This window comes from Heterodontus francisci, chromosome 9, assembly GCF_036365525.1.
Source record: "Heterodontus francisci isolate sHetFra1 chromosome 9, sHetFra1.hap1, whole genome shotgun sequence".
NCBI lineage: Eukaryota > Metazoa > Chordata > Chondrichthyes > Heterodontiformes > Heterodontidae > Heterodontus > Heterodontus francisci.
In genome coordinates this window covers 20,946,034-20,972,966 of record NC_090379.1, presented here as the reverse complement: position 1 = coordinate 20,972,966, position 26,933 = coordinate 20,946,034, and the positions used below count along the sequence as shown (strand labels likewise).

The 26,933-nt window shown below is 41.9% G+C and overlaps 2 protein-coding genes across 2 annotated transcripts; both read right to left on the bottom strand.

Moving 5' to 3' along the window:
• Positions 1-1,251: 1,251 nt before the first annotated feature.
• LOC137373619 (NPC intracellular cholesterol transporter 2-like) lies at positions 1,252-15,759 on the bottom strand. The gene is made up of 4 exons (XM_068038665.1): positions 15,519-15,759; positions 10,010-10,117; positions 5,706-5,878; positions 1,252-1,586 (listed from the first exon to the last, which is right to left on the bottom strand). The coding sequence occupies exons 1-4, from the start codon at positions 15,601-15,603 to the stop codon at positions 1,500-1,502; spliced, it is 453 nt and encodes a 150-aa protein (XP_067894766.1). The 5' UTR covers positions 15,604-15,759; the 3' UTR covers positions 1,252-1,499.
• A 722-nt stretch (positions 15,760-16,481) lies between these two features.
• Positions 16,482-26,795, bottom strand: LOC137373620 (NPC intracellular cholesterol transporter 2-like). Its single transcript, XM_068038667.1, has 4 exons — positions 26,575-26,795; positions 23,038-23,145; positions 21,461-21,633; positions 16,482-16,811 (listed from the first exon to the last, which is right to left on the bottom strand). Exons 1-4 carry the CDS (start codon positions 26,657-26,659, stop codon positions 16,725-16,727), a joined length of 453 nt encoding a protein of 150 aa, XP_067894768.1. The 5' UTR covers positions 26,660-26,795; the 3' UTR covers positions 16,482-16,724.
• Between the last annotated feature and the right edge of the window lie 138 nt (positions 26,796-26,933).

The following is a 26,933-nucleotide window of genomic DNA, read 5'->3' as shown; positions in this document are numbered from 1 at the left end:
CAAACTAGCGCCAACTTGGCAGAGAGTAAAAGTGTGAATTACAGTCATGAGCTGGAAAGGCACTACAAGTAGACTTGGCTGAAGAGGGTTTAACAAATAGCACCTTTAAATGTACGCAAGGATGAGAATTTTACAACTGATGTGTAAGGGAACAGAAAGAAGAGTACTTGAGTAATAGGGGGAATAGGGTCTAGGCAGTAAATGAACTTGGAGGGCTTGGGAAAGAAACTGGAGAGAGGCAGAGGTTTAGGGTTAGGACGACAGAAGCAACCGAACAGATTGCTAGCAAGATAGGGACAAAGACCATGAGCTCTCTGCAATTGTTGTGAGGCATATATAGAAGAGGAAAGGGAAAAAGACTTAATGAGATGGGTGATAATGAAGTGAAGAAGCTGATGTATTATTGTATACTCTCCATGACAATTGTAAAGTAGTGGGTGCTTTCTATAGATTGAGGCCTGATAGAACTTGTATTCTAGTCAGATCTGGTTATCTAGCAGGTATGTGCAAATTTGCACCTTTTGGACGGGAGGGAGCAAAGCTGGAGGCCATACCAGGAAGTGGGACTGGATAGGGAAGAAGTGAAAATTTTGCTGGGGATGAAGGCATCAACACTGGATGTGCGGAGACAGCGGGACAAATGAAAAGCCAGAGGCTAGACAGTCGGAAATTTGAAAGTGCACTTGTAAGAAAATTGGACAAGTATTTTTTCCAGGATAGATTGAGAAGGAGGTGAGGCTGAAAGGGGATGTGGGTGGTGATATGGGTGGACCAAGCATGATAAAGAAAATGAAGCCACCAAGAAAACAAATCTAACTCAAAAGGTTTTTGTGGTTTGAGCCTATCCAGTAAAACTTGGTTAGGAAACTTTTTAAGCAGGCAGTGAGCAAAAGGGCAGCAAGGGAATCAGGAATAACTAGGCACAAGCAAGCTGGAAAGCTAGTGGGTGCCCAAGGGCATTGGAAGCACTCAAGGCATTTGAGCAGACAGGCTAGGAGCGGGTCAGGTCAGGCAGTCAAGGCCAAATACTTGACGGCAGGGAGCAAGAACAGTTCCTTCCCTGCAAAAGCCAGGTAGACAGCCTGGGAATAGCCAACTACCCATGGCAGAGTTTGAATAGCATCTCAACAACTGGAAAGAGGTTCAGAATTGAACATCATTAAACCAGTTCATTCCTTGGTTTAAAAATCAAAACACGATCATGTTTTTACTATGGAAGTAAACCCCTAGATTTAAAAAACCCACAAACAATTTGTAGTTAATCACTTTATTGACAGAGTCGGGTTACTTTACAAAACCAATCTTAATATTAAAGCCAAGATCAGATCACAATTAAATTCTAGAAATCATGTTCTAAAGTTACAAATTAGTACAAGATTTTGTAAAAATATGAAAAAATTCTCCACTTAAAGTTTGGCTTAATTTCTCACTGTACAGCTGACTACAGTATCCAAATACAATAATCAACTATTACTGGAGCTAGTAATCAGTGTTCTGGTTCAGCTGACAATCTCGACAGGGACCATCCAGCAGAAGAGGTCAGTGTCATTATCATCCTTCAGCTCCCATTCAACGACCAACTTAACCTAGAGGAGAGGGGGAAGTGCGGAAAGGAATAAAAGAAAAAGTTATAAAAACTTGCTACATCCACTGCAAAAAGCTAAATATTCCATTCTCAGGCACCAGCTTTAATAATCCATTGAAATCTACATTCAGATGCAATCGTAAAAGCAGGGATCACCTCTTATCAAAAACTATGCACAAATTAGCCTGATGCATTGAAAAGCTATTCCTTGTATATTTCCCCTTTGACCTTGCCATCTCACATGACCTCACTACTTCCATCTGTCAACCACAGATAAGGCTATCTCTCTGCACCCACATCCCACTCCCCCATCTCAACCACAAACTCGTGTGTCCACCCAAGAAAACTCACTTCACTAACAACTGCACTTTCAAAATCCCAACTAACCAGCCTTTAGCCTTCCAATCACTATGACATTTATGCAGCTACCAAACTGCTCAATCACACCTTTCCTTAGTCCCCATTAAAGCTATTACACTTTCTAACACTGGCCATTCTCTTGGTAAAGCCCTCATCTCCATTCCCTCAAGGCCAAGAGAGATATCATGGACAACTGGTTTAGCCATTCATTGCCAGATCTGGCTGGACCAGTGTTTTGTCAGGTCCTGCTCTTGTCTGCAAAAACTGTTTACTATTCCAGGAGCATCCTGGAATGCAAAGATAACACCCAGCTTCTTTTCTCTGCTGAAAACCAGCTCTTAGGAGAACTTGGGCCTGGTGGGCTAGGAGAAGGGAAGGAAGTGGCAGAGGTAGCAGTCTGAATGGTTTCAATTTTGGTGACCAAGAAGTCATGAGCTCCATATGTTGGAGATCAGGGTGGAGGAGACAGGAGAAAGTGATCCAAGTTTCCCTCCTGTCCTAGCCCTAAACTCTCATATTTCTGTACTTCCTCTCCTACCTCTCCTCATACCCTCCCTGTACTCACCTTGTCCTTGAGACTCATCCTGTTCTCTTAACCCTATTCCCACAAAACTGTTAAAGCACCCAACTTCCCTTCCGGTTCCCACGTTAGTTGATATTGTTAACCGTTCTCTCTCCTCAGGTACTTTCCCCCTCCTTCAAATCTGCTGTCATCACCACCTCCTCAAAAAAAAACAACCCTTGACCTCTCCCCCCATCCCTTGCAAGCTACCACCCCCAACGACTGGCGTCATTTTTCACCCCAAGATGAGCTCCCGACTGTGTGCCTGCACTGTCACTATTTTTGCCTCCGTAACATTGCCCAACTACAACCTTGCTGCATCTGGTACTGAAATCCTCATTCACATCTTTATTACCTCCAGACATGACTATTCCAATGCACTCCTGGCTGGCCTCCCACATTCCACCTCTAAACTTTAGGTCATCCAAAATCTCGCTGTCGTGTCCTAACGCACCAAGTCCAGTTCACCCATCACTTTAGTGCTCCCTAACCTAGACTGGCTCCTGGTTAAAAAACACCTCGAATTTAAAATTCCCTAATTCCCTCCATGGCCTCATCCCTCCCTATCTCTAATCTGCCCCAGTCCCACACTGAGATATGTGCTCTCCTCTAATTCTGGCCTCTTCAGCATCTCAGATTTCAATTGCTCCACCCATTGGTAGCTGTGCTTTTAGCTGCCAAGGGCCCAAGCTCTGGAATTCCCTCCTTAAACAACAGTTCTTTCATCCTTTAAGACACTCCTACCTCTTTGACCAAGCTTTTGGTCTCTGCCCTTATATCTCCTTATGGGGCTCAGCGTCAAATTTATTTTTGATAATGCTCCTGTGAAGCGTCTTGAGAAGTTTTACTACATTAAAGATACTGAATAAATACAAGTTGATGTTGTTATTCAAGTCACAATTAATCTGCAATCCAACAGTGATGATATTTGACCTTCGGCGTCTGAAATCACAAGCTCCAGTTTTCTGGCCGCTAAGTCCTGGTCCCTGAATCAGAATTTTTCACCTACACCTTTAACAAAATTTATTTTGTTGGTTCTTTCGTCTGCTCTTTCATTTGCCTTTTTGATCGCTCCTTGCCAAGTGGATCGGATGTGTGCTACTCCCTAATTGATGAATGAGGTCCGACATTGGCCCCTTTTAAAATCTACTAGGCCCATAAAGTTGAAAAAGGTGAAAATAAACAGGATAGGAGTTATAATACAAGCCAAGAGGGCAAAATAATCTAACAGAAATACAAGAGTAAAGACAACCAGTGGGGAATAGCCAATTAAAAAAAAGTGAGATAGCACAGGCACCTCCAGCCAAAAAGAAAAAGTTGCAACTTTTGTGTTGTTCAAGGACTACAATTTTTTTGTGCATGCTGTTATGAAGCTGCTTCTATATTTTTATAAAGTTTTTTTTGAGGACTCATTTAAATAGTGGAGATGGATTCATTGGAAGGCTGAAGATTTCATAAATGCTGGACTTTTTGTTTTTGACAGTTCACTGAAAGGACATGTAAATGTTGTTTGAAAACAACCTTTGCTGGAAATCCTGTGCTTTAAGCTCAATAAACAATAGAAACCTTGGTGACCTGGGGAAGATGTTTAAAGAGAAGCCACATGTCAAGGTTTATGGAGATCAGGAGGTTGACTTTCTGTTTGTGGCTTCGCTTCGGAGATATTGTTTTGGTTCAGTTGGGGTGTGAATTATTTTGAAGACAGTTGGAGATCAACTTGCCAAGAAAAAACAGCCAGCTCACCTCTTTCTCTACCTCTTTGAAGAAACCCTGCAAAGATCCAGTGTGTGAGAGCTAAAATCCCTGGTTCAGCATCTCTCGAGCAGCTGGAAAACCTACCAGATTAATTCTTAACAGCCGATTAATTCTCAACTGAAAAGAACTGCTATAGAAAAGATCTCAGTGACCTGCCACCGTGTATCCAAACGTCAGACCAAAAGGGACAACTGACTTCCTTCCATATCTTCCCTTTTTTTCTTCAAGAATTAGTAAGTATTTGGCCAAAGTGTTCTATTTTTGTAACAGGCCTCTGCAGAGAGAATTTCGGTATTTTTTTTGTGTGTGTAGGGGGTGGGGGGGGGGGGGGTATTTAAAAATGGAACTTTCATATTTCAATCTGTGTGTTAATGCTTTGCTTCATTACAAGATAAGTCTTCTTTGATAATAAACTGATAATTTTGTTGTGTATTAAAGAAGCCTGGTTGGTGTATTTTATTCTGGAAAAAAAGAATATATGATTGACCGCATCGGTAACTGGGTAAACATTTAAATATATGTTGTGACCTATGGTCAAGCAGAACTAGAAAACACAGTGCACTCCTCCCACTTCGGTCTTAACAATGCAAAAGAAAAACGTCAACATTGAATTAGGAAGCATGTTGAGGTGTTTTATACACAAGGTATTTTCCACCTTAATTGTATACATGTCCACAGCAACCAACTCAAAAGATCAGATATCCTACTCTCCTCTTCCATAATCACACTCCATGAGCACTCCCCTTGGTCAATCGTTATCTTAACTTGTGACCAATCATGTTTTAGTGTGCAAAATTTCTCCTTACAATTAGGTATAGCTGCTACTTCAGTTTCAAATCATATTTTGTTTCTATTAACCCTGTCCTGTTCAAAAGCCTTTAAAATAAAATCTCTGCTGTTGAATTGAGCAGAACTTTGAACACTTGCCAAAGATTAATTAAGCTGACAGTTTCTTATTCGGCTCATAGAAACTGTCCACATGTATTGCTCACAGAAAGCACAAGACATCAATGACACCACCACCAATATGGAAGTCATCAAGAGCTAGTAGAACAGTCACTGACGTGATGCTCAAAACACAACTTTGTTGGATTAGCCACTTATTTGGATTATGGACAGTAGGCTCCTGAATAAAATGTGTTCTACAATTCCCTGAAAAATGTCAAACATCATGCAGTGCACAGAAGTCTTGAAGTAAAACCTCATGACACAACATTCCCACTGAACAATGCCTTACTGGACAGGCTTGAATGACGACCCCCACGCTGCATGCTGGGGATCTCTACAAATAAATGTTTGTTCTAAATGGTTATACTTATTCCCACAATGAATGGAATTGTTTGATCTACAAGTTATTTAGCCCTACTTTCAACAAATAGGCTACAGAATGATCAAGTACAAGGCATGCTATTATGCATTCTAATGTTTCATGACGACACTTACTGATGGGTAGTCCTGCTTTATTGGTAACGAGTTGATGTAGTTGTAGTTCTGCTTATTCTGGATGGGGCACTGAATCCCAGATTTACAACCATCAGCATTAGGAATATGAAAACGAAGTGGAATTCCACCGAGGATACCATGCACCACAGCTTCACTTGTCTGACTCGTGGTTGCTGAAGGAAGAAAAATCACAAACAAACAGTTAGCCCACAAGTTACTCAGACTAAAGCCACATTAAGAGTAAAGTTACAGCTAACCAGCAGAGTACAGGATCATATCTGCAATCCCATTCTTCACTACTTGGGGTGAGAGAGAAGCACAAGATAGAGAGGACAGGTCCAGGGCTGCTCTTGGGTTTGCTTGCATCTGGCTACATTTCAGCTGGCACTTGACCTGTTATGAAACAACCTAATAAGGTTCTTTTTAAAAACAAAAAAAATAAACTGAGGCAAGATATACCTTAGCCAGATGCATATTAAAGCTCCCTCTATTCTACTTGAATAATCTACCTGCATCCTCTGTCACATACACCAGAAGTGCAATGATACAACAACCATGGACTAACTCTGAAGAGTTATGAAAAATTGACTTTGCCTTTAAAAAAAATCCTTCAGTTTTAAAAGTGAACAATGGCCCAAAATGGCTGCCGAAGAAAAAGAGACTGGCCTTCTGTGTATTCAAACTATCTGACAAAGGCAAAAGACAAACCTTCAAAGCTAAGAGGTGTCAACTGAACCCATCCTACATCTATCCTAAAACATTCTGGAATTGAATGTCTTCCTCTGAAACAAAGGTGTGAATTAGCCACAACCTGGGCCACTGTGCGATCACCATGGGGAAGAGAACAGAGTTTCTCCTAACAGGTGAGAGATAACAGCTTTGCCTTAAAAAAAAGACAGCCAGAGAGAGAGGCAACATCCTAACAGCTTGTATTCTGGCCAAGCCAGAACTTGCACGTGCCCTGCTGCAGAATCCGACATCTACATTATACAGCAGCGAGAGCTAGAAGTAACGCACCGTCTTCAATTGAATCTTCAAATTGAGAGAGAAATCTACACTCATCTTAGGCCTGCATCCATCGAGAACTTGATTTCCAAGAGAATTCAACAGGTTTATCGTAACCATTTCCACCCCCCCCACTAAAAGTCACCTTCCTTTTTCCCTTTTCCATCTGTCTTTTCTTATGTGTGTATGCGAGTGAATGCATGATTGGATGTTGTTGCGACGATTTCCGTATAAGACATATTGATCAATAAACAATTGACTGTTTTAAAAACCTACAAAAACCTGTCTCTGTCTGAATAAAACCAAGGGGCTAAACACTAATACAAATTGCTGCGGTCATGTGGGGAGTTGAACAGTGGGAACCACCCATGCTGCACCATGTGTTTGTAACACCTCACTGTCAGAGAACTCATCTCCCAACTGTGTGGATATCTTTCGAACTTCTGCTAGATATATATATTGTGACTCTCAGCCAAAGTTGTGATCATCTCAAACTAATTTCAATTGGCAACAACACAGCAAGGGGAGACCCCCATCAGCTAGAGCTGGATTTGAACTCCATTTTAGGGATTAAAAAGGGCAGGATGAAGTGTTAACACATTTCTCTATCCTGTCCATTTGGTAATCTACCAATATAAATTTAAAACTTTCAGTGGGTGAAAATAGACACAGCTGCAGTTGGTTCACCTCTGGTTTGGCCCCATTTCCAAGACTGCAAATCGGAAGTTTTATAAACAAATGCTGGAATGATGACAGGTTGGTCAACACCCAAAAGAATTAGGACAACTGATGTCACAATGAACAAACTGAGTTTACTTTGTTAATTACCCAAACATCCAGTTCCCCTAATACAGCACTTAACTGTTTTTTGAATGATTCCAGATATTTGAACCCAAATCAAGTGATCACTGAAGTGCTTCATGAGTTACAGTCTTGAACTTATCTTTAAATATCCAATTATATCTGCTTCCTTGCAAGATTTAAGAGGCAAAGTTGTTTTAACCTTTTCTCCCTAATCCAGCCATCAGGTACTAGGAAAACAGCTTCTGGCTCTTCTATGCACTGCAGATTTGGATACTTTCCTGCTTCCTATGTGACTCGAACTGAAGACACTTTCCAAAATGTGGCCAGACAAGAGTGCTCTACAGTTTCAGTGTAACAACTGCAGATTGTACGCTGATTTAGCAGTATCACACAGCATGCTTTGCTTTGATAATTTCTATGCTGTAATGACTGCAGTGAGATTGAAACTAATCATTCCCAGATATCTCAACCTCGCCTCCTAGTTTTATACCATTCGCTATGTCTCACATCACACCCCTTGCACTCTGCGCCCCAATGCCCACCCCAACAGTGTGAAAGACCTTTCACTTTTCTATATTAAATTTTACCTGCTATAATTCTGCCATTTGGAAATGTCGACAAGATCTTTCCTTAACTAGTCATCTACTTTATCAGACTCTGCTATCCCCTCAGTTTTGTTCCGATTGAAATTATGGCCACCTTATGATGCATTTTTGATCCAAATCATTTATGTCAATAAAAACAGTGATGCAGCCAACACTGATCCTTGAAAACTCCAGCTGGTATAACATACTAGCCCAATAACACTCCTTTAACTAAAGCCTGTTCCTTCCTTTCTGTCAGCCACTTCCTTACCCAACTTCATGTTTTACCTAAGATAGCCACTATCTCAAGCCCAAGCAGCCTTTTCACATGGAACTGCAATCATGGGTTTTCCCAACGTCTAGATCTCCCTTTGCTACCAAGGTTTTAACATGTGGTTTCCATATTCCCTTCTCAAATGTTTGCCACAGGATTTCTGCATCTTCTTTTGCTTACTTATGTCCATTCTTATTATCTTACTAATCCACTTACTTTTACTATTAAATAAATGCTCATAATGTTAACTTATTTTCTTTCAAATACTGAATGTGCGCTTCAGGAATCTTATTTGTAAATGTCAGATTTTCAGTCTGAGTTTTTTAAAATCTAATCCTAATATCTGAATGGTCATTGGCTTGAAACAACTTTGTTTCTCTCTTCACAGATGCTACCAGACCTGCTGACTATTTCCAGCATTTTCTGTTTTTATTTCAGATTTCCAGCAGTCGCAGCATTTTGCTTTTGTCCTAATATCTGTTGGTTGGTTGGTTGGTTGGAATATTTTCAGACCTCTACTTTAATAGTAATACAAGTTATTAAATGAGAAATGCTATCTAGATGGAGGAGCTACCAAATGGAGTTAAATCCTGCAAATCAAACTAACTTTATAGAATTAGCCCTCCAAAATTTGGAAAATGTCTTTGTTAACAACAAATTAAGCTCAATGTCTCATTTGTTGTTGTAGATGTAAATGTGGATACTGTTTATTCTGCTCAGTTTTGTGAGGTAATGCATTTTGGAAGGTCTAATGCAGGTGGGAGGTATACAGTAAATGGCAGAACCCTTAGGAGTATTGACAGGCAGAGAGATCTGGGCGTACAGGTCCACAGGTCACTGAAAGTGACAACGCAGGCGGATAAGGTAGTCAAGAAAGCGTACGGCATGCTTGCCTTCATCGGTCGGGGCATAGAGTATAAAAATTGGCAAGTCATGTTGCAGCTGTACAGAACCTTAGTTAGGCCACACTTGGAATATTGCGTGCAATTCTGGTCGCCACACTACCAGAAGGATGTGGAGGCTTTGGAGAGGGTACAGAGGAGGTTTACCAGGATGTTGCCTGGTCTGGAGGGCATTAGCTATGAGGAGAGGTTGGAAAAACTCGGATTGTTTTCACTGAAACGACGGAGGTGGAGGGGCGACATGATAGATGTTTACAAAGTTATGAGCGGCATGGACAGAGTGGATAGTCAGAAGCTTTTTCCCAGGGTGGAAGAGTCAGTTACTAGGGGACATAGGTTTAAGGTGCGAGGGGCAAAGTTTAGAGGGGATGTGCGAGGCAAGTTCTTTACAGAGGGTGATGAGTGCCTGGAATTTGATGCCAGGGGAGGTGGTGGAAGCAGATACGATAGCGACGTTTAAGAGACATCTTGATAAATACATGAATAGGATGGGAATAGAGGGATATGGGCCCCGGAAGTGCAGAAGGTGTTAGTTTAGGCAGGCATCAAGATCGGCGCAGGCTTGGAGGGCCGAATGGCCTGTTCCTGTGCTGTACTGTTCTTTGTTTGTTTTGGAGGTATAAACTGTTGTCTCACATATTAGAGAGGTTTGGGCCCCACTGTACTGGGCAACAACTCACGCACAGTCGACAAAATGTTTGGTCCTTTCCAGATTTGTATTATAACCTCGCTTACCACTGGTAAAGGTCACGTTCACGTTGTATGTTTGTCCTTTGTGAAGTTCACATGGCTCAGAGGGGCAGGGTGTGATATCCACCGTCTTAATTTCCCCTGTTTTAGAACCTGTAATAACAAAGAATTAATGTCACTTATCTCAGTTAGCTGTTCAAATAAATTAACAGGCGATTGATGCAGTATATGGATAAACTGTAGGTAGCTGCAGGCAATGGAAAATTACCAAAGCATAGGCTACCTCCAGAATGAGCTCCATTGTTTTAATTCCTACTCCTCCCCAAACTCGCATCACAGGCTTTTCTAGTCAGAGAATGAACAGCAACAAGATCCTCAAATGACTTCTCTATAATCGCAAAGCAACAGTTTCAAAACATTTCATGTGATGGTTTCACGTGCGAACAGCATCTGGGTTCTAGGCTGGTTGGTCACCTGACTTTAGTTCCTTCTCAAAAAACATATTTCTGAAATAAGCTATTTGATAGACACATGCCATGCCAATTTTGGGGTGAAGTAACTGAAGAGGACAACCCCACAGGGGATCACTCTCAGGGGAGGTACAAAAGAACATGAAGAAATTTAGGAATCTGGCGTGTTAAGAAAAGCAACTTCATCTGAAGAGAACAGACAATGTCTTCACAGAATAATGCCACTGCTGCAGGAGCTGGACACCGCTAATGAACATCACAGCAGTGGGTAGGCTGACTGTTCGTGCCAGTTCAAGAAACTGTAATATTCTCAACTAACTTTGGAACTTGCAATTGAGACTTACAAAAGCTATCCAACCCGGGGTATCAACAGTTTCAATGAGATGCAAAAAATTTTGTACACAAACTTCATCAAATGTACCAGCATGGTGAAAAGAGACTTTTTGAAGTAAAAAACCTGCTAAAAACCGCAGGCCGCTTTTTCCACAGATAAACGAGAACCGCTGGACTTGATGGGAAACACTTTCAAGGCTCACTGTCAAAAAGAGGGCTAAACAGAATAGACAACCATACTTCGAAGCTATGTTAAGTCATTATGCTTACTGGAATGCAAGGTTAATTAGTGCGTAGAACTTTAGTATGGTTTCAATAGTCCAATAAGCTCAGAGAACATTTGGGACTGGATAAACACTATGAACAGCTCTGAGTATAATGTGACTGGTACAAGCGAGGAAGCTCTGAAAGTTATTTTGCAAATCAGAGATGAGATTTTCTGAGAGAGTTGCAGAAAAGAGCCGAGGACAAAAAAAGTGTTTCACATCTTCCATGGCTGATCCCTCCAGGTCAGGAAGATAGTCAAGTGACAGAACAGGATTGGATGCCCAGGAGCGTTGGTCAATACATTAAGTACTCGCCACATTTGGCTAGTTGGGAATTGAGATGTAGCGAATTGCATATTTGATTAGTATAGCAGTATAGTGATTAGAGGCCTGGACAACGTATGTTAGCCAACAGCGACGTCTCAATTCATTCCATCTTCGCTGCCTCCGAAGAATCCTTGGCATCAGGTGGCAGGACTGTATCTCCAATACAGAAGTCCTCGAGGCGGCCAACATCCCCGGCATATACACCCTACTGAGCCAGCGGCGCTTGAGATAGCTTGGCCATGTGAGCCGCATGGAAGATGGCAGGATCCCCAAGGACACATTGTACAGCGAGCTTGTCACTGGTATCAGACCCACCGGCCGTCCATGTCTCTGCTTTAAAGACGTCTGCAAACGCGACATGAAGTCCTGTGACATTGACCACAAGTCATGGGAGTCAGTTGTCAGTGATTGCCAGAGCTGGTGGACAGCCATAAAGGCGGGGCTAAAGACTTAGCAGCTGGCAGGAAAAAAAAAAGACAGAAGTGCAAGGAGAGAGCCAACTGTGTAACAGCCCCGACAAACAATTTTATCTGCAGCACCTGTGGAAGTCTGTCACTCTAGAATTGGCCTTTATAGCCACTCCAGGCTCTGCTTCACAAACCACTGACCACCTCTAGGTGGTCTCTCGAGACAAGGAGGCCAAAGAAGAAGTAGTGATTATGTTATTGGACTAGTAAACCAGAGACTTGGACTAATAATGCAGAGAATACAAGTTCAAATTCCACAATGGTGGTTTTAGAATTTGAATTCAGGTTACATAGAGGGTGGTGAGTGCCTGGAACCTGCTGCTGGGGAAGGTGGTGGAAGCAGGTACCATAGAGACGTTTAAGAGGCATCTTGACAAATACATGAATAGGATGGGAATAGAGGGATACGGACCCCAGAAGTGCAGAAGGTTTTAGTTTAGGCAGGCATCAAGATCGGCGCAGGCTTGGAGGGCCGAATGGCCTGTTCCTGTGCTGTACTGTTCTTTGTACAAATATGATAAGAAGCTAGTATCAGTAATGGTGATTGTGAAGCCGTTGGCTTGTCATAACTATCTTTTGTGCTATACTTGCAGTTACTGCTAACTATCTGCTAAAATATTGTATAACTCGGATGAAAAATGCTGCACTTCAGTACCAGCAACATTGTTCGGAGAGGGAAGCTGTCAGCTAAACTAACTATAATAAACCCTCCAGGCCAACAGAATACAACAAGCTTGATCAACAATGAGCAGCTCCAACAGGGCATGTCACAGCAAATGCAAGCAGGGGCTTCTCTGGTGTGAGTCAACATTTTCAGCAAACAATATGAGGAAGTAAAAGTACCTCTCGCAAATGATGGACAAAAACCTAGAAGCTCCACTAAGCTGTGCCGTGTCCGATGAATTCATGGCAGAATTCCAACTGTGGAGAAAGATAAAGACCTGCACTGAATGGAGGTAATGTTTGTTGAGTAAATATACATGTGAAGTACATTTATCTGTATTGTGTAAGGTGTTTCAATGCACATGGCTAAAACTGTTACCCACAACTGTTCCTGAAACTAGTCAGCAGGTTGTTGGAGAGAACACTGATCTGCAGGAGGAACAGGAAATAAGGGAAGTCCTAGATTCCCACAGCCCTCCAATTGTGAGGACAGCAACAGAAGCAGAGAGTGGAGAAGAAAATGAAGATAATTTTAGTTGGTGGTTCCATCATCAGAGGCATTAACAGCAAGCTTTGCAGTAATGATCGAGTGCCACATGGTCTGAAATAGTGCCTTCAAAGTGTGTGCCACGAATGATTTATTATACTCGAAGACAGCTGGATGAGTTGCCGAGAATCAAGGCCATCTTGGGCAATAGAAGGTCAGTGGAGGGCTAGCTGTAACTAATGACTATTAATGCAGTCTCCTGGAGGATGTTTGATGAGCTTCAGAATTTGAGAGAGGAAACTCTCTGAATTTTTTCCTATTTTTGTCTCACCCAGGAGATTCTGTAGGTGGGACAGAAAGGCGAAAAACCTGTGCAGTTTTATAGCTTGAATTCACCTTGCGGTAGATCACATGTTTACTATTACTGCCTGGATCACACTAGCCACGAGAAAGTACAATGACATACTATGCAGTTTACTCCATCGCTCACACGAACTGGAAGTTTTCTACATAGAAGAGTGGGAAGAGAAACAAGGAATAGAAACTAAAACAAGGCTTTACAAAAAAGGTTTGGTTTTACTTGCATGTCTGTTTCACTTTGTTTTTTTGAAACAGTTTGAGATTTTGCACAATACATTGCAGCAAACACAAAGTAAAGAGAAAAACTGTATAATCGTTGGGACTGTATAACACAGGAACCAAATATGAACAAACACCAAGGACTGATAACAGAAAGCACCTTTTTTTGAAAGGAGATTAGGGCATCGAAAAGTACTTCCTTTTAAATTAGAGACACTATGTTCAACATATATAGAACCTTGGTTAGACTACACTTGCGTACAGTTCTGATCGCCATATTATGAAAAGCATATACAGGCACTGGAGAGAGTGCAAAAAAGATTTACGACAGTGATACCAGAACTCTGTATAGTTCTGTATACCTATCTGGAAAGGACGAACAGACTGGATCTTTTCTCTCTCGAGAGAAAAAGACTGAGGGGTGACCAAATAAGAGTTCTTTAAAATTATTTAAGAATTTAAACAGAGTAGACACAGTGTTTTCACTTGTAGAGAAGACCAAAACTAGAATGCTGAACTCACTACCACAGGGAGGAGTAGGTTGGCAAATAGCATTGATGCATTTAAGAAGGAAGCCAGAGAGAAGGGAACAGAGAGTTATGCTGATAAAGTTAAGGGTGGGAGGTGGTTCAATTGGATCATAAATACCAACATTGGGCTGTATGGGCTGTTTCTGCACTGCATAGTCTATGTAACTCCCTGCTTCTTGCAAGTAGTGCCACAAGATCTTCAACATCTACCTTTAACACTTCATCAATCCAACACCCTCTCAGTATTAAATACTAGTCAACAGTGGCAGCAGTGTGTACCATCTACAAGATGCACTGCAGCAACACACCAAGGCTCCTTAGACAGCACCTTCCAAACCCGCGACCTCTACCAACTAGAAGGACAAGGGTAGCAAATGCATGGGAACACCACCACCTGCAAGTTTCCCAAGTCACACACCATCCTGACTTGGAACTATATCGCCATTCCTTCACTGTTGCTGGGTCAAAATCCTGGAACTCCCTTCCTAACAGCACTGTGGGTGTATCTACCCCACATGGACAGCAGCGGTTCAAGAAGGCAGCTCACCACCACCTTCTCAAGGGCAATTAGGGATGGGCAATAATTGCTGGCCTGGCCGGCGACGTCCACATCCCATGAATGAAAAAAAAAAGACTAGGCACTCATGTCCTGGAATGGATTCTGAAGCAAGACATCGGGTTGACAATTAGGAAGTCTACAGTCAAAGGTACTACCACTTGCAAGATAAGGAATATACAAGTACTGACAAGTATATTTGAAGTATAACAGTCACAAGGGTGACTTTAAACAAAGGTCTTAAAAGAATGGGAGACCGAGAGCAAACAGATAGATTGAAATGGTCTTTTCCAGTGCTACAAATTCCCATGAATTTATTCGTCAGCAATTTTTCATTCCCAAGAGAATTTTTTAAAACTTGAACAAAACAGCAAGTTTTGACATAAAATGTCAGTAGCTAGATGTAGCTCAATAATTCCCTGCATCTCCAACTCAGGTTTTCAGCTTTCTATTTATACAGGTCTGAACACCTAGAGAAGTTCTGGCATTCAGCAGACCGGTCCAGAGCTCTTAATTGGCACCATCACCCAGAAACATTTCCCAAGTCTTTCAAGAAATCCCAGACTTTTTTTAAAAAATGCACGGTTCTGCATGAAGATACTCAATTCTCGGAGCACAGAAGGGAAAAGAATGCATCGCAATGCATCATAAATAATCGTTTTGTAATTGATAGCACGCATCAACTTGAAAAACTCAGTGAACTTCAAAAATAAACCAGGAGTATTTCCAGCATTTTTTGTTTTTATCATAATAAATGTTAACCCTTTGCACATTAGTGAGAGAAGGGGAATTAAATCAATTATATCCGTATAAGAAAAATTAAAATCGAAACTCAAACGTTTAATGGTTCTTCCCCACCCCCACTCCATTACTCACCACAGTCATGAAACTTCACCGGCTGAGCCCCACACAGAACCCCCAGCGCCAGGAGGGCGGCCAATACCTGACACAAAGCCTCCATTCTCTTCACAGCGCGGGACAAGCTTCACAACGAAGACGAGCTTTCGAAAGGCTATCAACCCTTACAAGTCCTCATTTAAACCACCTCCTAAACTCGAGGAGATAGCCTCATCAATCCCCGCCCAGTATACCCCTTCCAAGCCGGAAGCCGCATGACCAACAGCTGATTCAAACGCACGCCATGGGATCCCTCCTCTCACTCACCGTCTCCGTACGTCACTGCCTCTTCCTGCACGGCGCTAACGCCCCCCCCCCCCCACCAACTTTAAAAATACAAAAGCGAGCAGGCACTTGCGTATGAATTGGAGCGGTGATGCCTCTAGTTTTAGCAGTTATGTTCCAAAATTAGTCAATAATATTACTCACTGCTAAAGCCATCAAAGAACCATAGAAGATAGGATAGACAAACACCCACACTGCCAATTTCTTGGTGTAGACAAAGCCAAAAAGTGAAGTGGAAGATAGGGTTGAGAAAAAAAAAGCCAGAAGTGGGCCAAAGCGGTCAAGAAGGATCAATCACTACCAAAATAATTTTTAAATATTACAACTGTTTGCCTTAAGTTTTTTTATGGGGTGGATAAACCCCAAAGAGTAAAATAGCTGGGAAGACATAATAGAAAGGAGGCTAAGCAATCAGCTGGCATGTGCCTAGAGTTTAGAAGCACACAGACCAGGCAGCAGAGGGCAACTCCTCTAGAATGTTCTCACATCACCAGTTTCATGACTACAAGCCAGTTCAATAGGATACAGGGTCATGTGAGCATATATAACTGGTGGGCATTAAACAAGTACACCCTTGAGTTTAAAAACATAATAGTTCAGGAACTGAGATGCTTCAGTAACCATTTAAAGAACCCTGAATTACAAAAAAAACACAACTGTAATTCACAGCTTTATTGATCCACTCGGGTTGGTTCACAAAACTACTTGTATTAAGGTTAGGACAGATCAGTCCACAAATCAGTGTTCAAAAAACATACAAGGGGAAAAAACATTTGTAATAATCTGAATTACTTTGTTTTTGATTAATTTGCTTAATTTCTTCAAATATACAGTATCTAGAAACTAGTTACAGTGGATAAATGCATTATGGGTCCTGTAACAATAGCTCAGTGATCTAGTTTAGCTGGCAATCTGGACAGGGATCCTCCAGCAGAACAGGTCTTTGTCATTTTCATCCTTCAATTCCCATTCAACCACCAATTTAATCTGGGAAAGAGGAAAAAAAAAAGTCAGACTTTAATACCACAGCCACATGAAGTCAAAGCTAATTATCACATGCATCTCACAAAGCATTAGTTTAATTAGTAAAGTTACAAATCACCACTTCATACCAATCCTAATAGTTTACAAATTAGACTGATTCCTTCACTGCTATTCACGTCTCCATTCTATTGCTGGACAGCAATAAAGATACTTGATCGGAGGTGTCCAAACTGCAAATTTCAGTTATTTGGCTTGCAAATTACTGGTTTCTGAATCTGAATTCATTCCCACAGTTGTGTGTTTTGACTTTGTGTGCTAGAGGATTGGAAAGACTTGATTAATCCTACATTGGTGGATTAGAACCTGCATTTTCCCCAATGTCCAGGGACAGAATAGTCAAGTAAATAAAAGCAAAATACTGCAGATGCTGGAAATTTGAAATAAAAGCAAAAAGTGCTGGAAATACATAGGTCTGGCAGGATCTGTGGAGAGAGAAGCAAAGTTAATGTTTCAGGTCAGTGACCTTTCATCAGAACATTGAAAGGGAGGAGGTATTAGCGTTTTTAAAGAGGGCTTGGCTTAAAAGTGGATAAATCCCCAGGCCCAGATAAGATGCATCCCAGGTTTCTATGTAAGGCAAGGGAGGAGATTGCAGAGGCTCTGACACATTTTCAAAAACTCTCTGGCCACAAGAGAGGTGCCAGAGCACTGGAGGACAGTGAATGTGGTACCATTACTCAAGGAGGGTAGCAGGAATAAACCAGGAAATTACAGGTCAGTGAGTCTAACAGTGGTAGGGAAATTATTAGGATTAATCAAGGATAGTCAGTATGGCTTTGTCAGGGGGAGATCATGTCTAACCAATTTGATTGAATTTTGTGAGGCGATTAGGTGTGTAGATGAGGATAAAGCAGTTGATGTAGTCTACATGGACTTCAGTAAGGCTTTCGATAAGGTCACGCATGGGAGATTGGTCAAGAAGGTAAGAGCCCATGGGATCTAGGGCAATTTGGCAAACTGGATCCAAAATTGGCTTAGTGGCAGTTTGTAGTGCACATTAATGCTTTAGACATGAACATAGGAGGTATGATCAGTAAGTTTGCAGATGACACAATTGGTGGTGTCATAGTGAGGAAAGTCTTAGATTACAGGATGATTCCCAAAATCCACAAACTGGACTGTCCCAGCAGACCCATTGTTTCAGCCTGTTCCTACCCCACTGAACTTATTTCTTCCTATTTTGACTATCTTCTCCCCCTTGGTCCATTCTCTTCCCACCTACATCCGTGAGTCTACTACACCCTACATCATTTTGAAATTTCCAGTTTCCTGACTCGAACTGCCTCCTCTTCACTATGGAAGTCCAATCACTCTACACTTCTATCACCCACCAGGACAGTTTGAGGGCTCTCTGCTTCTTCCTTAAACAGAGGCCCAACCAGTCCCCATCCACCACCACCCTCCTTCACCTGGCTGAACTTGTTCACATTGAACAACTTCTCCTTCAACTCCACTCACTTCCTTCGTGAAAAAATGTTGCCATGGGTACCCACATGGGTCCTAGTTATTCCTGTCTTTTTGTGGGCTATGTCGAACATTTCTTGTTCCAGTTCAACTAAGGCCCCCTTCCCAAACTTTTTCTGGTACATTGATGACTGTATCAGTGCCGTTCCCTGCTCCAGCCCAGAACTAGAAAACTTTATCAACTCCGCTTCTAATTTCCACCCTTCTCACCTTCACATGGCCCATCTCAGACACTTCCCTTCCTCAACTTCTGTCTTCATCTCCAGGGATAGGCTGTCTACTGATATTCATTACAAGCCTACCTACTCCCACAGCTAACTCGACTACACTTCCTCACACCCTGCCTCCTATAAAGGACTCCATTCCATTCTCCCAGTTTCTCCGTCTCAGACGCATTCTGCTCTGACGCTACCTTCCACGACAGTGCTTCTGATATGTCTTCCTTTTGCCTCAACAAAGGATTCCACCCATCTGTGGTTGACAGGGCCCTCAACTGTGTCCGGCCCATTTCCTGCACCTCTACCCTCACTCCTTCCCCGAACCATGACAGGGTTCCCCTCATCTCACTTTCCACCCCACCAGCCTCGAGATCCAAAGGATCATCCTCCGCCACATCCAGCATAATGCCACTACTAAACACATCTTCTGAAGGGATCATTCCATCTGAGACACCTTTGTCCACTCCATTACCCCCACCACCTCGTCTCCTTCCCCTGCAATCGCAGGTGTAATACCTGCCCATTTACCTCCTCTCTCCTCACTATCCAAGGCCCCAAACACTCCTTTTAGGTAAAGCAGCGATTTACTTGTACTTCTTTCAATTTAGTATACTGTATTTGCTGCTCACAATGTGGTCTCCTCTACATTGGGGAGACCAAATGTAGATTGGGTGACCGCTTTGCGGAACACCACCGCTCAATCCATAAGCATGACCCTGAGCTTCTGGTTGCTTGCCATTTCAACACCGCCCCCCGCCCTCATGCTCACATCTGTCCTGGGATTGCTGCAGTGTTCTAGTGAATATCAACGCAAGCTCGAGGAACAGCATCTCATTTACCGATTAGGCACACTACAGCCTGCCAGACTGAACATGGAGTTCAATAATTTCAGATCATGACAGGCCCCCCTTTTTATGTTTAGTTATTTTTTCTTTAGTTGGTTAACTTTAGGGTTTTTTTTTTATAAAACTGTGTTTAGTTTGTTTAAAATATTTAATGTTTGTGCTTGGAGTGCTTTACGGTATATTCACACCCTCTCTGTACTAATGCGGTGTCTTTTAGCACGCCATTAACATACAGCTTGCCTTTGTTCCATGACCTTCTGGTCAGTTATTCTGTGACCCTGTCCTATCAACACCTTCTCCTGTTATCTCTTGCCCCACCCCTCACTTTACTTGCTTAAAATCTTTACATTTCTAATATTTGTCAGCTCTGAAGAAGGGTCACTGACCTGAAACGTTAACTCGGCTTCTCTCCACGGATGCTGCCAGACCTGCTGAGTATTTCTATCATTTCTAGTTTTTATTACAGGATGATTATAGATGGGCTAGTAAGATGGGCAGAGCAGTGGCAGATGGAATTTTAATCCTGAGAAGTGTGAGGTGATGCATTTTGGGAGGACTACCAAAGCAAGGGAATATACAATGGTTATGATGGAGCTGTATAAAATGCTAGTTAGACCACAGCTGGAATACAGTGTACAGTTCTGGTCGTAACACTATAGGAAGGGTGTGATTGCACGAGGCAGAGAGAGTGCAGAGAGAGAGCAGAGGATATTCACCAGGATGTTACCTGGGCTGGAGCATTTTAACGATGGAGAGACACTGAAAAGGCCAGGGTTGTTTTCCTTAGAACAGAAAAGGCTGAAGGGGACACAAATGAGGCATACAAAGTTATGAGGGGCATAGATACGAAGAAACATTTTCCCTTAGCGGAGGGGTCAATAACCAGTGGGGTAAGATTTAAGGTAAGGGGCAAAAGGTTTAGAGGAGATTGAGGAAAAGTGGCTTCACCCAGAGGATGGTTGGAATCTGGAATGCACAGCCTGAAGGGGTGGTAGACACAGGAACTCTCACAACATTCAAGTTGTTAGGTGAGCAGGTGAAACACCATAGCATACAATGCTACGGGCCAAGTGCTGGAAAATGGGATTAGAATAGATTAGGTGTTTGTTGGCTGGCATGGACCGAAGGGACCATTTCTGTGCTGTATAACACTGACACTATGACTATCTACAAGATGCACTGCATCAACTCCCCAAGGGAGTTTCAATAGCACCCACTAAACCTGTATTTGCTATCACCTAGAAGAGCAAGGCCAGCAGGCACACGGGAACCTCACCATCTGCAAGTTCCCCTCCAAATTACACACCATCCTGACTTGGAACTATATCTTCATTCCTTCACTGTCACGGTCAAAATCCTGAAACTCCCTTCCCAACAGCACTGTGGGTGTACTTACACCAGATGGACTGCAGCAGCTCGCCACCACCATCTCAATGCCAATCAGGGAGTCAATAAAATCTGTCCACAGCACATGAATGAATAAAAATAAAGTGGACATTCAGAAACTTCTCCAGTATCCTGCTGCACTTATAGGAATTGATAAGCTTAGAAAAACAGAAACTTTTTCACTCTAATCGGAGAGCAGGATGATCTGGTTGAAGTGTAGCATCAGTGTGGATTTACAGTTTCTATTCAGCTCAGCAAGTGTCCATGTGAAAGATACAGCACATCAAATGTGCATCACTCATCTGGAAGTCCTGTCAAGAGTCAGTGGAACAGTTGATGTGATGCTCAAAGCACAGTTTTGTTGGTCAAGCAGCACAGTATTTGGATGCCAGATAGTACCGACCAGTGAATCAAATATCTTAGCTGAAAAATGTTAAATGTTTCTGTAGTGCACAAAAGGATACAGATGCCTCAGACTCCACATCATATGACATTCCCACTGGATAGGCTGCAGTCATGTACCACCCTGCACTCAGTCTCTTTGCAACCAACTAGCATGAAGTATATTTAAACACACATTTGTGACATGGAATGGACAGCAGGTCTAAATAACTTGTAGATCAAACCTTCAGTATTAGAGATGTTATTGTGCATTCTATAGTTTCATGATGACACTTACTGACGGGTATTCATTTTTTACGGGCAAGGAATTGATGTAGTGGTAGTTCTGATTATTCCGGATGGGGCACCGAATCCCAGATTTACAGCCATCAGCATTAGGAATAATAAAAGGAATTGGAATTCCACCTAGAATCCCATGAACTGCAGCCATACTTGTTTGACTTGATGTTTCTGAAAAAAGACAAATTGCAGTCATGTTTACTCAAGACTAAGATAGTCACATTTTAAAAAAAGTCAGCGGCAAAGAGCAGAACACAGGGTCACACCTATAATCCCATTCTCTGCCACTAGGCTTGAGGGAGATGCACAAAATACAGAACATGAAAAGTGTCACCCAGACCTTCTCACACTTCCTAGCATTTATATTAAGCTTAAAAAAAAATTTGCCCAAGAACTCAGGCCAATGACAACGAGATGCAGATTAAAGCTCCCTCCTGGTGGCGCAGTGGTATTGTCACTGGACTAGTAACCCAGAGACCCAGGGTATTGCTCTGGGGACATGGGTTCAAATCCCACCACAGCAGAATGTGGAATTTGAATTCAATTAATAAATCTGGAATTAAAAAACTAGTCTAATGATGGCCATGAAACCATTGTTGATTGTTGTAAAAACCCATCTGGTTCACTAATGTCCTTTAGGGAAAGAAATCTGCTGTCCTTACCTGGTCTGGCCTACATGTGACTCCAGACCCACAGCAATGTGGTTGACTCTTACATGCCCTCTGAAATGGCCTAGCAAGCCACTCAGTTAGGGCAATTAAGGATGGGCAATAAATGCTGGCCTGCCCAGCGACGCCCACATTCCATGAATGAATTAAAAAAAAATCAGGAGTCCTTCTTACAACACTCAGTATACACCTATCGGGATTTACTGGTTGATCCTTTTGAGCCTGACTAGGGTGCCCATTCAAACTAGTGTCATTACAATTAAATTGTACAACCGTTCCAATTTCCACCACCACCACCCCCCCCACCCCCATTATCATTTTCCTTTTCTAATTTTGTCTCTGAACTGAGGCTCCTGCATTTTTCAGTATCTACTAAATGTCATATTTGTCCTCATACATTCTGATCCATACATTTCTATCTGCACCCAATATATTTATCTTACATGCTCAGTATGAGCATAACATTTTCTTGCAAAATCTGAATGCCCATGTGCATTTCCAGAATAATTTCAGATTTAACACTTTATAGGGGTCATTTAATGTATAAAACATATTCAAAGGTGCCATTCCAGAGATGAAAACAATTTAATTTTGATCGATTTGAAATATTAAGATCGCCGATAATACAAGGCTGCAAGTCAATTCAGCCGCCAACCAGAAATCCCTGCAAATTTCACATTATAGACACAACCCTCAAAGCAAACAGGATTACAACATTAAACAGCAGGTCAAGTTCATTTAATGTTTTATACCTACTAGCTTGGCAAATGTCAGACATTTGAGCTTTCTACATTTAGCTTTGCATAGACATATGAGAGAATTTTTAAAAAAATGCTTCAACAAGACAAGAACCTGTAGACTGTGCAGTGCCTTTCCTATTTTGCAGTTTAAAAATCAAGACACTTACTGCTGGTAAAGGTGACATTCACAGCATAGGATTGTCCTTTGCTAAGTACACATGGCAGAGAGGGGCAGGGGGTGATATCCACTGTAATAATTTTTCCAGCTGCAGATCCTGTAATACAAGGGGCAATGTCACAAGACTTACAGCAATTGTACATAAAGAAGCTTGATGCATTAAAGTATGAATTACTGTGTAGCAGGTAAAGCACAGATGCTACAGAAACTAGTTCAGATGGTTTTGATTCATCTAAGTAGGCAAATTCTGGAAGCAACTAGATCTTTCATTAACGCGAACTCCTCTACCGCCTCTGGAAATCAACTCCAGACGATTAATGCCTACTTGTACAGTAGCAGTTTTGAGCAAATTTCATGAAGCCACATGAAATGCAGCAAATGCCAAGGTTCTAGACAAAGTCCCCTTAACACAGATGTTCTGGAGTCTTCAACAGGTGGAATGAAAGACAGTAAATGGCATGTTCTTTTATAAATCCACCTGAGAAATAGCAGTAGATACTGCTGACAGGCCATACCACTCACCAAATTGTGAACACAAACAAGCGCAAAATTTTATACCAGTGTGAAAGGTCCATCAGCTATATTTTAATCACATGACTTATGACTGGCAGATCTTTTCTGTTTGGGTGCACCAGGAAATCCAATTTGAAAGAAAACAAGGTTTTTCTTTTTTTAAAAAAGCACAAGCACAGGAGGGGAAAAAGTTGTTTTTGCTTTATAATTGTACATATTTTCATCAAAATAGATTTCTGCCAGCTCAGAGAGATGATGTACAGCTGAAGGTTGACAATGTAGCCACTTCATTAATAAGAATCACAAATTGTTCAGATACAGGACAGTCAAGCACTTGCATAAGGTTGCCTGTGGGCATCTACTAGTGTAGAGTTCTCTGGTACCAGGAGAAAACAAGCCTCAAAACAAAGTAAGATGACCAACTCCAGAGGTCCTATGGAAAGGGTAGGCATGGGAAGAGGAAAAGAAGAAAAATAAACCATTTAAGTTGTTACCCTCTCATTTTTAGGTGTTTGAAATATTTGTGCATGCCACTCAATGTTCAGTGTATAGAAGAGGGGAGCAAAGCAACTGTTAACAGTCAAGACTCATACGGGAACTAAATTTTAAAACATTTCAAACAAGTTAGTAACAGAAGCATACAAACACAGCTGTATTCAAAGTTATGAAACAAGGGGACAATGGGGGCTTGCAATTTCAACAGGAATTGCTTATTTGTAAAAAGCCTGAATGGAAGTCAGAACAGAGTTAAAGTGTCTAGCTAAAGCAATGGTTTCATTTCTCTTAATGACCCATCAAAATAAGCCAACATCTCACAACTTGCTCATAACAGGTCAATAAAAGTGACATACAGCTGTTCAATTAAGACAGCATAAGGTAATAATTTTAAAAAGTTGGAGATATGGTTCTAGAGATGAGGGACTTCAGTTATGTGGATAGATTGGAGAAGCTACATCTGTTCGCCTTGGACAACAGAGACGGTGGAGATTTGATAGAGGTATTCAAAATCATGAGGGGTCGGGACAGAGTAGATAGGGAGATACTGTTCCAACTGGCATAAAGGATTGAGAACCAGAGGACACCGATTTAAGATGACTGGCAAAAGCAGCAATGACATGAGGATTTTTCCCCCCCTTAAATGCAGCAAGTCTGGTGGAGGCAGGTTCAACCAGGGCTTTCAAAAGGGAATTGGATAATTATCAGCAGAGAAAAGTAAAGGGCTACAAGGAAAATGGGGCTAGCTGACTTGCTCTTGCAGGTAGCTGGCATGGACAGGACAGGTTGAATGGTCTCCTTCTGTGCTGTGATCATTCTATGTTATCACAAATTTGGTTAAGCACAAGATGTGAAGTAGAAACAATCTTTTAATGTTCGCCCTCAAAAATCTCAAGTACCTACAAATACAAACATTCTTTCAAAAGGCATCAGGCACAGATTCTGTCTTTAAACAAAATAAATCACAGAAAAATGTTAATTCTACACTTAAGATTTAGAGAACAGAGGCCATTCGGTCCATTATGTCTACCAACCAAAAAAGCTATCTAATCTAATCCTATCTTATAGCTTCGTCCATAGCCTTGTAGGTTACAGCATTTCAAGTGTGTATCCATTTTTTTAAAAATGCGATAAGGGTTTCTACCACTATCACCATTTCAGGCAATGAGCTCCAGATCCCACAACCCTCTGGGCTCAACACCTCTCTAATCCTACAATTAATTTCAATCTATGCCCCCAGTTATTGACTTCTCTAACGGAAATAGGTCCTTCACATCCACTGTATCTGATCTCTTCTGATGACTACTCTGGTTTCTTGGGGAGGATTGCTCTTTTTTCTGTCCCTTTTTCTGGACTGTGCATGCCCATGATTAAGAACTGTGTGAAGGGGTGGAATTGTGGGCAAAAATCCAAATTCCATCTGGGTGGTAGGGGGATGGAGGAATCTACCAATGTGCCTGCTTTTAAAATATTTGTTTTCCAGCTTTAAATGGGACAGCGTCCTGTGTTCACACATGGAAAATTGGCATGTGGACCCAAGAAGTTATACTGCAGCTTAAGTCACTGCTTTCAGGAGAAAAGGGGAGAAAGTGGCAATGGAGGGCACGATAGCGTCTTTTAAGATGTATCTAGACATACATGAATGGGCAGGAAGCAAAGAGATACAGACCCTTAGAAAATAGGCGACAGGTTTAGATAGAGGATCTGGATCGGCGCAGGCTTGGAGGGCCGAAGGGCCTGTTCCTGTGCTGTAATTTTCTTTGTTCTTTTGTTCTTTGTATCTAGATCACCCAATTTTATACACTTCAATTAAATCTCCCTTCAGCCTGCTCTATTCCAAAAATAAACCCAGCCTATCCAAAAGTAAAATACTACAGATGCTGGAAATCTTTTTAAAAAGAACAGAAAATACTCAGCAGGTCTGGCAGCATCTGTGGAGAAAGAGTTAACATTTATCCTATCCAATCTTCATAACTAAAATTTTCCATTCCTGGAATGGAATCTCCTCTGTACCCTCTCCAATGCAGTGATTAGAACTGTTGCTATAGTCTAATTAGTATTGTATACAGTTCCAACATAATCTTCCTACTCTTATAATCTAAGGTCCAGCCACTAAAAGGGAAGTATGCCTTGTTGACCAACTTATTTACCTGAAACCAAAACAAGAAATGCTGGAAATACTCAGCAGGTCTAGCAGTATCTGTGGAGAGAGAGAAGCAGAGTTAACCTTTCAGGTCACTGTATTTATTTCAGATTTCCCGCATCTGCTGTATTTTGCTTTTATTTATCTGTCCTGTAATTTTCTGGAATCTGTAAACATGCACTCTCAGGTCCCTCTGTTTCTCTAGCATTAACTCTATTATAAAATTTATAACAGATATAGGCGTTAGCCTTGACTCAGTAGTAACACGTGAGAACCGTCCAGAACTTACAAAAAGTTCAAAATCTTTCCTCGAATATTTGAACAATTGACATTAACATAATACAACATTTTAAAAACAAAAATCTTCTCACTCACCGCAGTCATGAAACTTCACCGGCTGGGCCCCACACAGAGCCCCCAGCGCCAGGAGGGTGGCCAATACCTGACACAAGGCCTCCATCCTCTAACACCGCCTAACCTGGAGCTAGGGGAAATGTGAGCAGCGAACAATCGCTAACACGCGGCTTAAAAAGCCGTGATACCCATTCCGGCATCACACAGCCCCATCCTCCTGGGCGGACTCATCAAGCTCCGCCCATTCTAAACCAGAGGGGGGGAAGCCTTGTAAATAATCACAAGAGGGAAGGAAAGGGGCTTGACAACAACAGCACAACCCCCTTGCATAGCCGCCATTTTGTTTCACTTGTTAACGGCGCCATATGACGGAGGCGCGG